The 12,603-nt window shown below is 35.3% G+C and overlaps 1 protein-coding gene and 1 non-coding gene across 2 annotated transcripts; one reads left to right on the top strand and one right to left on the bottom strand.

The window, feature by feature from the left end:
- Window positions 1-2,447: 2,447 nt before the first annotated feature.
- On the bottom strand, window positions 2,448-2,554 carry LOC127109758 (small nucleolar RNA R71). The gene has a single exon (XR_007797013.1). It is a non-coding gene; the product is annotated as a small nucleolar RNA R71 (small nucleolar RNA).
- Window positions 2,555-8,049: 5,495 nt separating this feature from the next.
- LOC127107333 (flavonoid 3',5'-methyltransferase) lies at window positions 8,050-9,401 on the top strand. Its single transcript, XM_051044625.1, has 5 exons — window positions 8,050-8,217; window positions 8,296-8,384; window positions 8,467-8,614; window positions 8,693-8,821; window positions 8,896-9,401. Exons 1-5 carry the CDS (start codon window positions 8,164-8,166, stop codon window positions 9,184-9,186), a joined length of 711 nt encoding a protein of 236 aa, XP_050900582.1. The 5' UTR covers window positions 8,050-8,163; the 3' UTR covers window positions 9,187-9,401.
- The last annotated feature ends 3,202 nt before the right edge of the window (window positions 9,402-12,603 follow it).

Raw genomic sequence — 12,603 nt, 5'->3', positions numbered from 1 at the left:
CATACTCATCAGTATTTTGTTAATCCATACCTAATATCTTTGTTTGTTATTTGACCTCGTGAATTGTGTTGTTTTATAGCGAGGTATTGATATGTTGATCAATTTTAGTGTCTCAATCTTGAAGATCTTTGATATCCCATATTTAGTGAGTTATTATACAATCCAATCTATTGTTTCAAGCTAGTATATTTATCATTTTATATTTATTTTAATGCATTCCGGTTGATTCCGCAATATTTAACTTAGAACACAATAGATGTTCTCTCTTGTATTTTTGATATGTTTGTTGCTTGTTTTAAGTGGTGATGAGCTGAGGCAAGACATTCGAGGACATAACCTGTAAGTTCAAGCTCGAATAAAGATGAACTCAGCTAAAGACTGAAATGAAGCAATCAACTGAATCTTTAGGGCATATGTGGAAAAAGAGTTGCATTGGGAAGGAATATTTGTTTGTGTGTTGCTATAGTTCCCTTGAGCTAAGTGCATAACTCATGGCGCTAAAAGACAAAAGAAGATACAATAGTACGTCCATTAAGGAGTGTGCCATGCAGAAAGAACAATGCAGTTTGCACCCCTGCCACTACAGGCTGTCACACTACACCTTGTCCCCCATAATTGTCCTTGTACCTGATTTCTTGTAAAGCGAAGCTGAAAGAAAGAAGAGAATATGCTGATTTGATATTGGGCTTGATGTGGTCCTCAAAGGGCCCATGATCCAAGAAAAAGGAAAAGAAACCCTAGTTAAAGGCTTATAAACGAACATTATTGAAGTTTGCGGATGGAGTTCAACACCTTAGAGAAAATCACAGAGAAAATTATTGTAAGGAAGAGCAGAGAGAAAAGAGAGCTTCTTCTTTTCACCATTTCTAATGCTAACTGCTGAAGCCTAACGCGACTGGAGTCATCACTTGCTGAATATCCATCACAAGGAGGCTTCGCGTTACTCGTAGGTTGCTATTTCTTTTTCATAGTTTGTTTAAGAATGTTTCCTTTCAAAACCAGCTTTGTAAGTTGTACTCAACCTATTATGAGCTAAACATTTTCTTTGTTGAGCAATGAGAAGTTAATATGAAGTTGTTTTTATGTTAAAATGGTGTGTTGATAGTGCCTTATTTTATTATGTGGAAACATGTTTAAATCTAATTCTTTGAATGATCAACTTAGAAGAAGATAAAAGCTTGTTGTTGTGAGAGATCCAACAACAAGTGGATTTCATAATAAAAGTAGTTGCACGAGTAGGATAACAATATTCATTCATTTAATTTACTTAGAGATAAGAAACTACAACTATAAAGGACTTCCAGGAGATAAACATACATATCCTAGGGTTATAAGTATGACTTAGAGATTTGTTCCCTTGCCCTAATATGCATGCTTTTAATGTTGTAGAAATACACTCTTAGATCACTCACCAAACTTTCCTGGAACGACACTTAACATCATATACACATAGTTACTTCATGCATATTAATGGATGATAAGCTCAAGTTACACTCTCTAGATACTTTCACAATACTCTATCTGCACTATTAAGATATTGATTTAAGGAAAACTGAACTTGTGACAATCAACTATTCTTTTAATCATGTTGATGTTTAATTTCCAAAGATAGATACTTATAATGTCAACCTAAGTTACTTCCACTCCCTACGAGTACAATATCCTTACTTTTTATCACTTGCTACTTTATAATGAACATGCATACTTGCATGTAACATGTTTTCAGGCAACAAGTTTTTGGCACGCTGTCGGGGAGTGTCAAGTTAAAATTTTGATTTTATACCTAATACTATTTTTTATTAAGCATTTGAGATTTTAACATTTTTGTAATCTGGTCTCTCGACAGTTGCTCGATTGTTGTATGCGCGGTACTTTGAACCCAGTTTACAGAGGTGATCCTGAACTTGAAAAAACTCTGAGGTTGCTAAGAAGATTTCAGCTTACTGGACACTTTCCAAAAAGTCCTCCTCCCTTCCTTACTGTATACATAGAAGAACAACATGGGTTTGTGCAAGAATATTTTGAGCAGGAAGAAGTTGTCATGGCAGATAACGACATCATTGGCATTGCCAATGATAAAGCACGTAACATTAGAGATTATGATGTGTTTGATCCAAAATCCATGAACACAGGAATCATCAGACCTGAAATCACCGTGGCACAGTTTGAATTCAAGCCCATGATGTTCCAAATGTTGCAAGCCATTGGGAAATATTCTAGATCTGCAAATGATGATCCCCATCTGCACTTGAGACAATTATTGGAAGCGGCCAATAACTTTAAGATTCCTGGCATATTAGACGATTCCTTCAGGTTGAGGTTGTTCCTTTACTCATTGATAGATCGAGAAAAAATTTGGTTAAACTCTCTTGAGCCTAATTCCATAGCCACTTGGAATGATTTAGCTAAACAAATTTTGATAAATACTTTCCCCCGTCAAGAATGTCAAAATGAGGAATGAAATCACTTCTTTTAGGCAAGAGGGATATGAATATTTATTTGATGCCTGGGAAAGGTTTAAAGATCTATTTAGACAATGTCCCCATCATGAAATTCCAATCTTCATTCAATTTGAAACCTTTTATAATGGATTGGTTCCTTCATCAAAGAATATGCTTGATTCTCAAATGGTGGATCATTGTTTTCAAAATATTATGAAGAAGGTAATAAGTTGATTGAAAGCATTACTTCCAACACTTATCAATGTCCGATTTCAAGAGTTGTCCCTACCCCTAGTTAGGAAAAGCTAGTTGGAGTGCATGAAGTTATTGAAACTACTGATCTTGCTGCTCAAATAGCTCAAATTCATAAAATTATGAAGAATATGATGACTAGTCCTAGCGCGCCAGCAGCTGAACCTGTCAAGGTGGTGACTGACACATTAGAATGCATGTGTTTACTGTGGGGGTGTCCACCTATTTAAGTATTATTCTGCTAATCCAGTATCAGTGAACTATGTTGGTAACAACAAGCATAACAAGCCCTACAATAACACCTACAACCCTGGTTGGTGCAACCATCCAATTTTTTTCATGGAGCAACAATCAGAATCAACCCAGACCTCAAGCATCTTAAACTCCACAAGTCCCACCTGGTTTTTTTCCCACCAAATTATGTTGTGGCTAATCAAGGGAATAACTAGTTGGAGAACATACTTAAATCCTTCATTAAAGAGACAAAAAATTAGTTTCAATCTCAAGGAGTTAGCATTAAAAACCTAGATAATCAAGTAGGGAAAATTGCTACTGCCCTTAGTTCAAGAAATATGGGTGCTCTCCCAAGCTCTACCGAAACTCCAACCACAACATCTGGAGTTAATAATGTTGAAACATGCAAGGTCATTACACTTATAAGTGGAAAAGAATGTGAAGGATCAACCTTGACAAGAAATGAGGTGCAAACTGAAGAACTGACAGTTCATGATAGATCAAAAAAGAAGAAAGCTGAATCTAGTGAGGAATTACAACTATGCCAGAGGTCGACAAGTTTCCCAAATTTACCCAAGAAAGACTACCACCTCCCTTTCCTCAGAGAATTAGAAAAGCCAAAGAAGAACAACATTTAGCAAATTCATGGAGATTCCGAAACAACTTCATATCAACATTCCATTTATTAATGTTATTCAACAAATGCCGAATTATTCCAAATTCATGAAAGATGTTCTCACAAAATGAAAGGGAGTAGGAGAATTTGTAACGGTAACATTAACTCAAGAGTCCAACCAGCTTGTGTTAGGAATACTTCTCTAAAATTGAAGGATCCTGGCAGTTTCACTATTCCATGTAACATTGGACAGACATTTTGTGGCAGGCCACTATGTGACCTTGGAGCAAGTATTAGTTTTATGTCATTGTCTATATACAAGAAACTGTGAATTGGAGATGCCAAACCAACAACTATCACACTTCAACTTGTAGACATGAGCATATGTTATCCTCAAGGAAAAATTAAAGATGTGATAGTAAGTACAGACAAGTTTATTTTCCTTGTTGACTTTACTATCATGGATTTCAATGCTGATGAGGAAACTCCCATTCTGTTGGGAAGATCCTTCCTTGACACGGGAAGAACTTTGATTGATATGGAAAAAGGAGAACTCACGATGAGGGTGAATGGACAACAAGTTATCTTCAATGTTCTGATGCTTTTCAATATCCAGATAAAGAGGTAGCTGATTGTTCAATGATCTCAAGTTGGAAAAGTATCATTCACAAAAACCTTCTCAAAAGCAGCAATACCTTAGAGCAAGAGTTGAGAAAGTTAGATAAAGATAACAACCAGTAGGATGGCATTATAAATGGACCTTTGTATAAACTAAGTAGACATGCATAGTTCCTGCTCAGTGGAAGTTTTGGAATTATCTCTAGATGAGAAGAAGCACAACTTTCCTTCAGTGTACAGTCCTCCTGAATTGGAACTTAAGCAACTTCCTGCTCACTTGCAATACACTTACCTCGAGGCAGAACATAAGTTGCTAGTAGCTGTTGCTACTGATTTATCTGATGAGAAAATTTTTCAACTACTGACACTTCTAAAGAAACACAAAAAACAATTGCTTGGAAAATATCTGACATCAAAGGAATTAGTCCCACAACTTGCATGCACGGAATTCTATTGGAGAACAATTCCAAGAACATCATTAAAAGTCAAAGAAGGTTAAACCCAATCATGAAAGAAATGGTGAAGAAGGAAATTATCAAATGGTTGGATGTTGGAAACATTTACCTATCTCTGATATTGTGTCGGTGAGCCCTATATAATGTGTACCGAAGAAAGGAGGCATGTCAGTCATAGCCAATGAGAAAGAAGAAATAATTTCCACAAGGACTATAACTGATTGGAGAATTTGCATGGATTACAGGAAGCTAAACAAGGTTACAATAAAATATCATCTCCCCTGCCTTTTATTGACCAAATGTTGGATAGATTGGCTGGTAATGAATTATATTGCTTCCTTGATGGGTATTTTGGCTATAATCAAATAGTTATTGCACCTGAAGACCATGAAAAGACCATATTCACATGTCCTTATCACACTTTTGCTTTTAGAAGGATGCCCTTTGGATTATGCAATGCTCCAACCATATTTCAACGTTGCATGATGTCCATTTTTTTAGATATTATTGAGAATTCCATGGAAGTTTTCATGGATAATTTTTCTTTTTTTTGAGAATCATTCATGAAATGCTTTGACATTTTAGATTTGGTGCTAACTATATGTGAACAAAACAATCTTGTTATGAAATGGTGAAAATGCCATTTTTTGGTAAAAGAAGGGATTGTGTTAGGCCATAAGATCTCAAAGAAAGGGCTGGAAGTGGATCAAGCCAAGGTAGAAGTGATAGAAAAACTGCCACCACCAGTGAATATCAAGGGAATTAGGAACTTTCTGGGTCATGCTGGATTCTACAGGAGGTTTATCAAGGATTTTTCCAAGATAACTAAACCATAATGTCCGATGTTGCAACATGACGTACCATATGTCTTCATCCAGCAATGCATGCATGCTTTTAATTTGATCAAAAAAGCATTAATATCTACACCTATAATGAAGGCTCTTAACTGGACAAAACCCTTTAAACTAATGTGTGATTCCAGTGATTTTCCCATTGGAGTTATGGTGGGTCAAAGATACAACAAAGTGTTCCATACCACCTACTATGCTAGTAGGAGTTTGATTGAAGCGCAAATCAATTATACCACCACTATGAAGGAATTTCTGGTAGTTGTTTTTTCTTTTGATTAATACAAATCTTACCTGGTAAGAACATCTTAGTAGCACCCATCTTATCAACCTAGGTTTAACATCCTTCTTGGAAATGAGATACTTAAATCCATCAAGGAGAGATTGGTTAAAGCACTTGGATGATGCCTTATGGGCTTACAGGACTGCTTACAAAACTCCTCTAGGCATGTCTCCCTATAGACTTGTCTATGGAAAGGCATACCACTTGCCAATTAAGTTGGAACATAAAGCATTTAGAATGATTCAACTAAATGAGCTTGAGGAACATAAGCTCTTCTCTTATGAAAATGTTGAATTGTACAAAGAGAAAACAAAAAGGTGGCAGGACTGAAAGTGCAAGAGAAGAGATTTAGTTGAAGGTCAAAAGGTTCTTTTGTTCAGTTCTTGACTTAAGCTTCATCCGGGAAAACTCGTGTCTAGATGGTCTGGTCCCTTTAAATTAAAAAATATTTATCCTCATGGGGAAGTGGACTTGTTGAGTGAAAGAACATGTGATGAATTTAAAGTGAATGATCAAAGAGTAAAGTCCTACTTTAGTGAACCCTTTCACAACACAAGGTTTACCTTGGATTTAAATGATTCATCTTGATTGTATTGAGGTCAGGGTACAAGATTATAAAATAGCGCTACTTGGAGGCAACCCATATTAAATTTTATTTATTTTTAGTTTAAGGTGTTTTCAGATGATATTGATGAATTGAGAAAGTTTGGTAGCGTTACTGTCAAGTGATCTCATGCTTGTTATATGGGAATTGTCGCGCCGTAAAAAATACCCGAGCGCATTGCATGATCGAAATACAACAGATTCTCCATTGAATTTTATTTATTCTAAGGGAAAGAGAAAATATCAATAAAACCCAAAGGGAAGAGAAAGGGTAATGAAGTCGGTTATGCAAGGGGAAGGTATTAGCACCCCTCACATCCGTTGGACTCAACGAGAACCATTTTGATTGTTCTTTGCGCATATGGGTGTTACTGTCTGAAGGTTACTTACGGTTGGTTTTAATTAATGTGCTCGCTAAGATTTTGAAATTTTGTGCCTACGTATTCCCATAGTGCAATGAGAAAATCCTTAACTCCATCATCCAAGCACTAAATGATGTCATATTTCTGATAAATTTGAAGAGAATTGAAAGGGCTACAACTTTGTATAAGGAATCAAAGTCATTTGAAGCTTACATACAAAGTTATTCAAGGTGGAAAGAGGATTCATTTGACTTATAACTTAGAAAAATTTCTAAGTATGTTTGGTACCTCCATCTTCAAGGCCAGAATTCACCATGTTCCGAGCTTCAAATTGAAAAAGTACCAACATCGAAGTTGTTCCCTATGATGATAGCTTTCCAAAGAGTCCAAGATCACTTCACTTGGACAAGAATTGTTGGACTTGCGCATAAGTTCTTTCATTGGTTTAATTTAGCAAGTTTTGAACTCCAATTGATGTACAACTTTGAATGACCTCATGTGATGACCCCAATGATATTTTGGCACGAATTTGAGTGGATTTAAATCATCATTTGGGCCTGAACACGTGCCCATGCACCCATGCACCATGAATTGCTTTTTTTTATTCAAATTTGGAATGGTGTGAGAATCATTTCATTTGCCTATAAATTGAAGTGCATTGCCTCAGATTGAAGGAGGAGCCTCGTCCCAGCTTTGCTAGTCAATCCCATAAACTCATAATAGAGAATACCTTGAGGATTTCTTTGAAATCGAGTTTTCGTTCAACTCAAGATTGTGAAAAAAAACTCTATGGATTCATTATCATTTTCATTCCATTGGACTCATGCAAGCCAGAGGAAGAGAAATCAAGAGGAATTGCATCAAGAATCAATCTCTAAAACTCCAAGGATTTGTGAGGTGTGAGTGATGAGTAAAAAAAAGTTGTAAAAGTTTGTTAGAATGGTCTTGTATAGAGGTGCAAAAATAACTCCAAATGTACAATGAAAACAACTTTTTGAATTAATATAAACAAAGCAAACATGGATACGAAAGACAGCATGATCAACACTTATTCAAATATTAGTGAGATGAAAATGTCCCAATAAAATTAAAATAAAAAACGTCAGAAAATTTTAACCATTACTATCGTCAAAATCTCATAAACTTAACCTATTTTATTTTAAAAAAAGAAAACTAACCTTTAACCTTTTATATGTGATTAATAATTCACAAAAATTATTGTAATATAAATTTATCGACAATTTAAAAAAAAAACTTAACATTGTTACAACTCATTACGTAACTAATAAAAATTATGAATAGTATTACTAGGCACCTTTCATACACCTACCCACCAGTAGCATGAGAAGATTAGTACACTAATATATGTCTATATAGATCCATTGAACTAAGAAACAAACTCATCAAACACAGATATTACTACTTTTCATTTTTCATTACATGCTTCAATTATGACAAGTATACAACTAGAAAAGTCCCCTGTCCAAACTCCAGCAACTCTTAAGGTAAAACTATATCAACCCAACTTTTATATACACTAAATTATCATTATATTTATTACAAATACTTCATATATGATATAGTACATCCTTGAAACAAGTTGCTATCCAAAAGAGCATGAGCAATTGAAGCAACTAAGAGAGGCCACCGCACATAAATTCGAGGGCTCATGGTATAAGGAAACTGAATTTTACATTCTTCTGTTAACTGATTTATAGTAAATTGTTTATATATATATCTATGTATGTTTGCAGGGAGCATTTCATGAGTGTGCCTATAGATGAAGCTCAGTTTCTGTCTATTCTTCTTAAAACTATGAATGCAAAGAAAACCCTAGAAATTGGAGTCTTCACTGGTTATTCTCTTCTTGCTACAGCTCTTGCTCTACCAAGTGATGGCAAGGTATACACTGGATTTGTAACTAAACATAAATATATTTGTTGAGAAAATTAAATTAAACAAAAACATTGTTGATCACAGATAACAGCAATTGATGTTGACAGAGAAGCATACGAGGTTGGATTGCCTTTTATCGAGAAAGCTGGTGTGGAGCACAAAGTTGAGTTTATCCTTGGAGATGCATTATCTGTTCTACATGATCTTGTTGATGTAGGTTTTTTTTAGGAAGTGAAATTCATCTTTATCATGCTATTGAAAAGTGAAATAATAGTTAAGAATTGTAGGGAAAACAAGAAGAATCATTTGACTATGTTTTTGTGGATGCTGCTAAGGATCAATACATAAAGTATCATGAACAAGTGTTGAAACTGATGAGAAAGGGTGGAATAGTTGCATATGACAACACCTTGTGGGCTGGTTCAGTTGCAATGTCTGAGGATGATGAAATGGGTGATCACATAAAGCCTTATAGAAAGCCTTTGATTGAGTTCAACAAGTTTATAGCAAGTGATTCTCGAATAGAATCAATCATTCTTTCTGTTGGGGATGGTTTAACACTTTGTAGGAAGGTTTGATCCCTTCAAGTGGAAGAAATTTAAGATGTAATATGAGGAGAATTCTTATTGTATGAAATAAAAGTGAAAGAAAATGCTATAATAAAACTTCCTTGATGTCGTTGTTGCTGTTGAAAGGGACATCTTTGATGCATAGTTGAAGTTTAGGTTTAAGGAAAATATGATTTCCCTTCTTTAATTAAATGATGATAATAAAAGAGTTCAATTTTCACGTATTGCTAATTTAATTTTTTTACACTATCTCTAACACCATAGGAAATACCTAGAAGATATTATATATAGTTAGACATAACAATATTTAGAAGTGGTTTTTAAAGTTTAATGGGCAAAGCCTCCTCGGAGGAAAATAAATAAAGTAATAATTTATATAAGTAGAGTTACATGATTAATAATTTTACTTTTAAAACCTAATACTATTAATCTGATATATCATATGCAATTCTCTGGTTGCTCCGTTTTGTCGATTTCGAAAACGTGTTCCTGAATAAAAATAATAAATAACGTGAAGTGAGAAGTAGTTTTTCAGTAGATTGTTTTACTAGAAACCTCACATTTTACTTACTCAATTCTTATTGAAGTCTCTGAAATTGTGGTATCTGTCTATTTAGATTAGTTGAAATTTTACATATGCATATTTGAATTCTTAAGAATGTTGAGATATTAGATATAATTCAAATTGAGTTGCGTGCCTCAAGTCTAAAGCTAATTAGGGTTTAGGGTTTGTTATTTAGTTTGTTATTTAGTTTGTTATTTTACTTAGTATTCAAGTCACTTAGGTGTATATGAATAGATATTTTGTAATTCCGTATTATAATACAATTCAATAATATAATCCTTATTTCTTTATTTTATCTTTCCCTCCTACTAAAAGTTCCTGAAGCACTAACAAATTGGTATCTAGAGCTCTAGTTAGATTCTTAATCGTATTTTTAAGAATCACACATCAGAGATTGTGTTTCTGGGATCAAGGGTTGTTGTTGATCAATCGCTGCAAAGATGAATGGTAACGGAAAATTACCAAACTCCCTTCCAACTCTTGACGACAAGAATTGGCTTTGATGGAGAAAATAGATGCAATCTCTATTTGACTTTCATGAAACCCTAGAAGTGGTTACTAATGGTGTTCTTGCGGTTGATGAAGATGCAACCGACGCACAGAAAACCGATCATAAGGATACCAAGAAGAAGGATTGCAAGGCGGAGCATTTTATATCCAATCGGCGGTTGAGGCAGCTAATTTCGACGGAATCGCTCATGCTGAATTGGCGAAGGAGGAATGGGATATTCTTATCAAGTACTATGAAGGAGGCGAGAAAACCAAGGTTGTTAAGTTGCAAACTTTGCGACAACAATATGAATTGTTGTTGATGGGAGAAGACTAAAAGATTACAGGCTATGGTCGAAGGTGCATAAACTCGTCCATCTCATGAAGGGTTGTGGTGAAAACCTAACTAATAAGATGATAATTGAGAAGGTAATGTGTATGTTAACCTCTCACTTTGATCATGTTATCGTAACTATTCAAGAATTCAACAATATTGAAACCCTAAAACTGGAAGATTTGGTTGGTTCATTGGAGGCACATGCAATTAGGATTGTCGAAAGGAAAGGAGTTCAAGACTTAATACAAGCACTATAGGCTCAGTCATGGAAGAAAAGTGGTGGTTCCAATGAGTTCAAAGGCAAAATCGACAAGATTCGGGCAAGAAGTCTTGGTCGAATCCTCACAAGAATAAGGTCGATGATAGAGCTTCTGAATCCTCGAAAAGAGGAGAGGGAAATTCCTATCAAAAAGAAAAGAAGAGAAAAAGTATGCATTGCTATAATTGTGAAAAGTGGGGTCACTTGGCCAAGCATTTTTGGTACAGGAAAGACAAGGGATCGACAAAAGGCAAGGACAAATGATCGAACCTTGCACATCAAGATTCATATGATATGATGGATATGACTCCAATTGTAGATGACCATGTCGAATTCAAGATCTGGTTCCTTGACTCAGTCTGCTCAAATCACATGACTGGTCAAAAAGTATGGTTAATAGATTTTGACGATTCGAAGAAGAGCAAGGTCAAACTTGCTGATAATAACTCGTTGCAAGATGAAGGTACTGACAACATAGTTATTCAAAGGAGTAATGGAGCGAAATCCTTGATCAAAGATGTACTCTATGTCCCTGGAATGAAGTCCAATCCACTAAGTGTTAGACAACTAGTCGAAAAGGGGTTCGTAGTGGTTATGAAAGATAGAACTTTTCAACATCCAGAATAACTTGGTCTTGGAATCTTTTTTTTTTAAGAATATAACATTTAATACCATAATCAGTTCAACTGAGGTAGAATGTCTGAAAATAGATGTCGACCACAAAAATAGTTGGTTGTGGCATCTGAGGTTTGGCCATCTGAATTTAAGGTCGCTCAATCAACTGATCACTCAAGATATGATAACTGGTACACCAAGTCTTGAGATGCCCGACAAACTCTGTGAAGGTTGTCTAGTCAGAAAGTGGTCCAAGAAGTATTTTGTTTCAACTATGCCAATGAGATCCTCCTGTGTGCTCGAAGATGTACATTCAGACATATGTCGTCCTTTTGAGGAGCATACCATTGGTGGAAAAATGTATTTTTTTTTCGTTTGTCGATGAGTTTAGTCAAAAGTTGTGGATCTATGTGATCAAGAAAAAGGAAGAAGTATTCAAAATCTTTAAGATTTTCAAGATGCTTGTCGAAAACCAGAGTGAAAAGAAGATCAAGGTGTTGTGAACTAATGGAGGTGGCAAATACACATCCAAGATATTTGAAGCATTGTGTGCAGAACATGGTGTTGATCATGAGGTAACTAATCCTTATACTCCTCAACATAATGGAATATCATAAAGAAGAAATAAGACCATATTGGACATGTAAAGATGCATGCTGAAGCAGAACAATTTGCCAAAATTCTTATGGGGTGAAGCTGTTTTGATTGTTGTTTATATACTGAACATGTGCCCTACCAAGAAGCTGAAGAACAAGGTTCCTGAAGAAGTGTGGAGTGGCAAACAACCATCAGTAAGTCATCTAAAGGTGTTGTAGCGGTAAATTCATGACCATTAAGCTATGGATAAACTTAACGTCAATAAAACCAGAGTCGCCACCGCGCTTTTATTGTTTTCAAATCAAAACTAATAAAATGCCAGAGATTACGAGTAAGGGGGTTGGTTACACAGAGGGAAGATGTTAGCACCCAAAGTGTCCTAGGTACTCCTAGGGAGCTCTTTTTATGTGTGTATGTCTTTTGGTATAAGATGATGTTTGGAATAAATAGAGTGTGAGGATGAGAAAAGAATTCATTAATTATATTTTTGTGTTTGACAAGACCTTCGGACTTATGCCTACGTACCAACATAAAAATGAGGGATCAAAACCTCGTAGTTTGTGG

This window comes from Lathyrus oleraceus, chromosome 7 (genome assembly GCF_024323335.1).
Source record: "Lathyrus oleraceus cultivar Zhongwan6 chromosome 7, CAAS_Psat_ZW6_1.0, whole genome shotgun sequence".
Classification (NCBI taxonomy): Eukaryota; Viridiplantae; Streptophyta; class Magnoliopsida; order Fabales; family Fabaceae; genus Lathyrus; species Lathyrus oleraceus.
The sequence above is the reverse complement of the archived record's forward strand: the minus strand, read 5'-3'. Positions and strand labels throughout refer to the sequence as shown.

Excerpts from the sequence above, each read along its gene's own strand:
- LOC127107333 (XM_051044625.1), top strand. The coding sequence starts at position 8,164 with ATGACAAGTATACAACTAGAAAAGTCCCCTGTCCAAACTCCAGCAACT. Across the intron at positions 8,385-8,466 it reads CATAAATTCGAGGGCTCATG|GGAGCATTTCATGAGTGTGC; the intron begins GTATAAGGAAAC and ends GTATGTTTGCAG. Across the intron at positions 8,822-8,895 it reads TTCTACATGATCTTGTTGAT|GGAAAACAAGAAGAATCATT; the intron begins GTAGGTTTTTTT and ends TAAGAATTGTAG.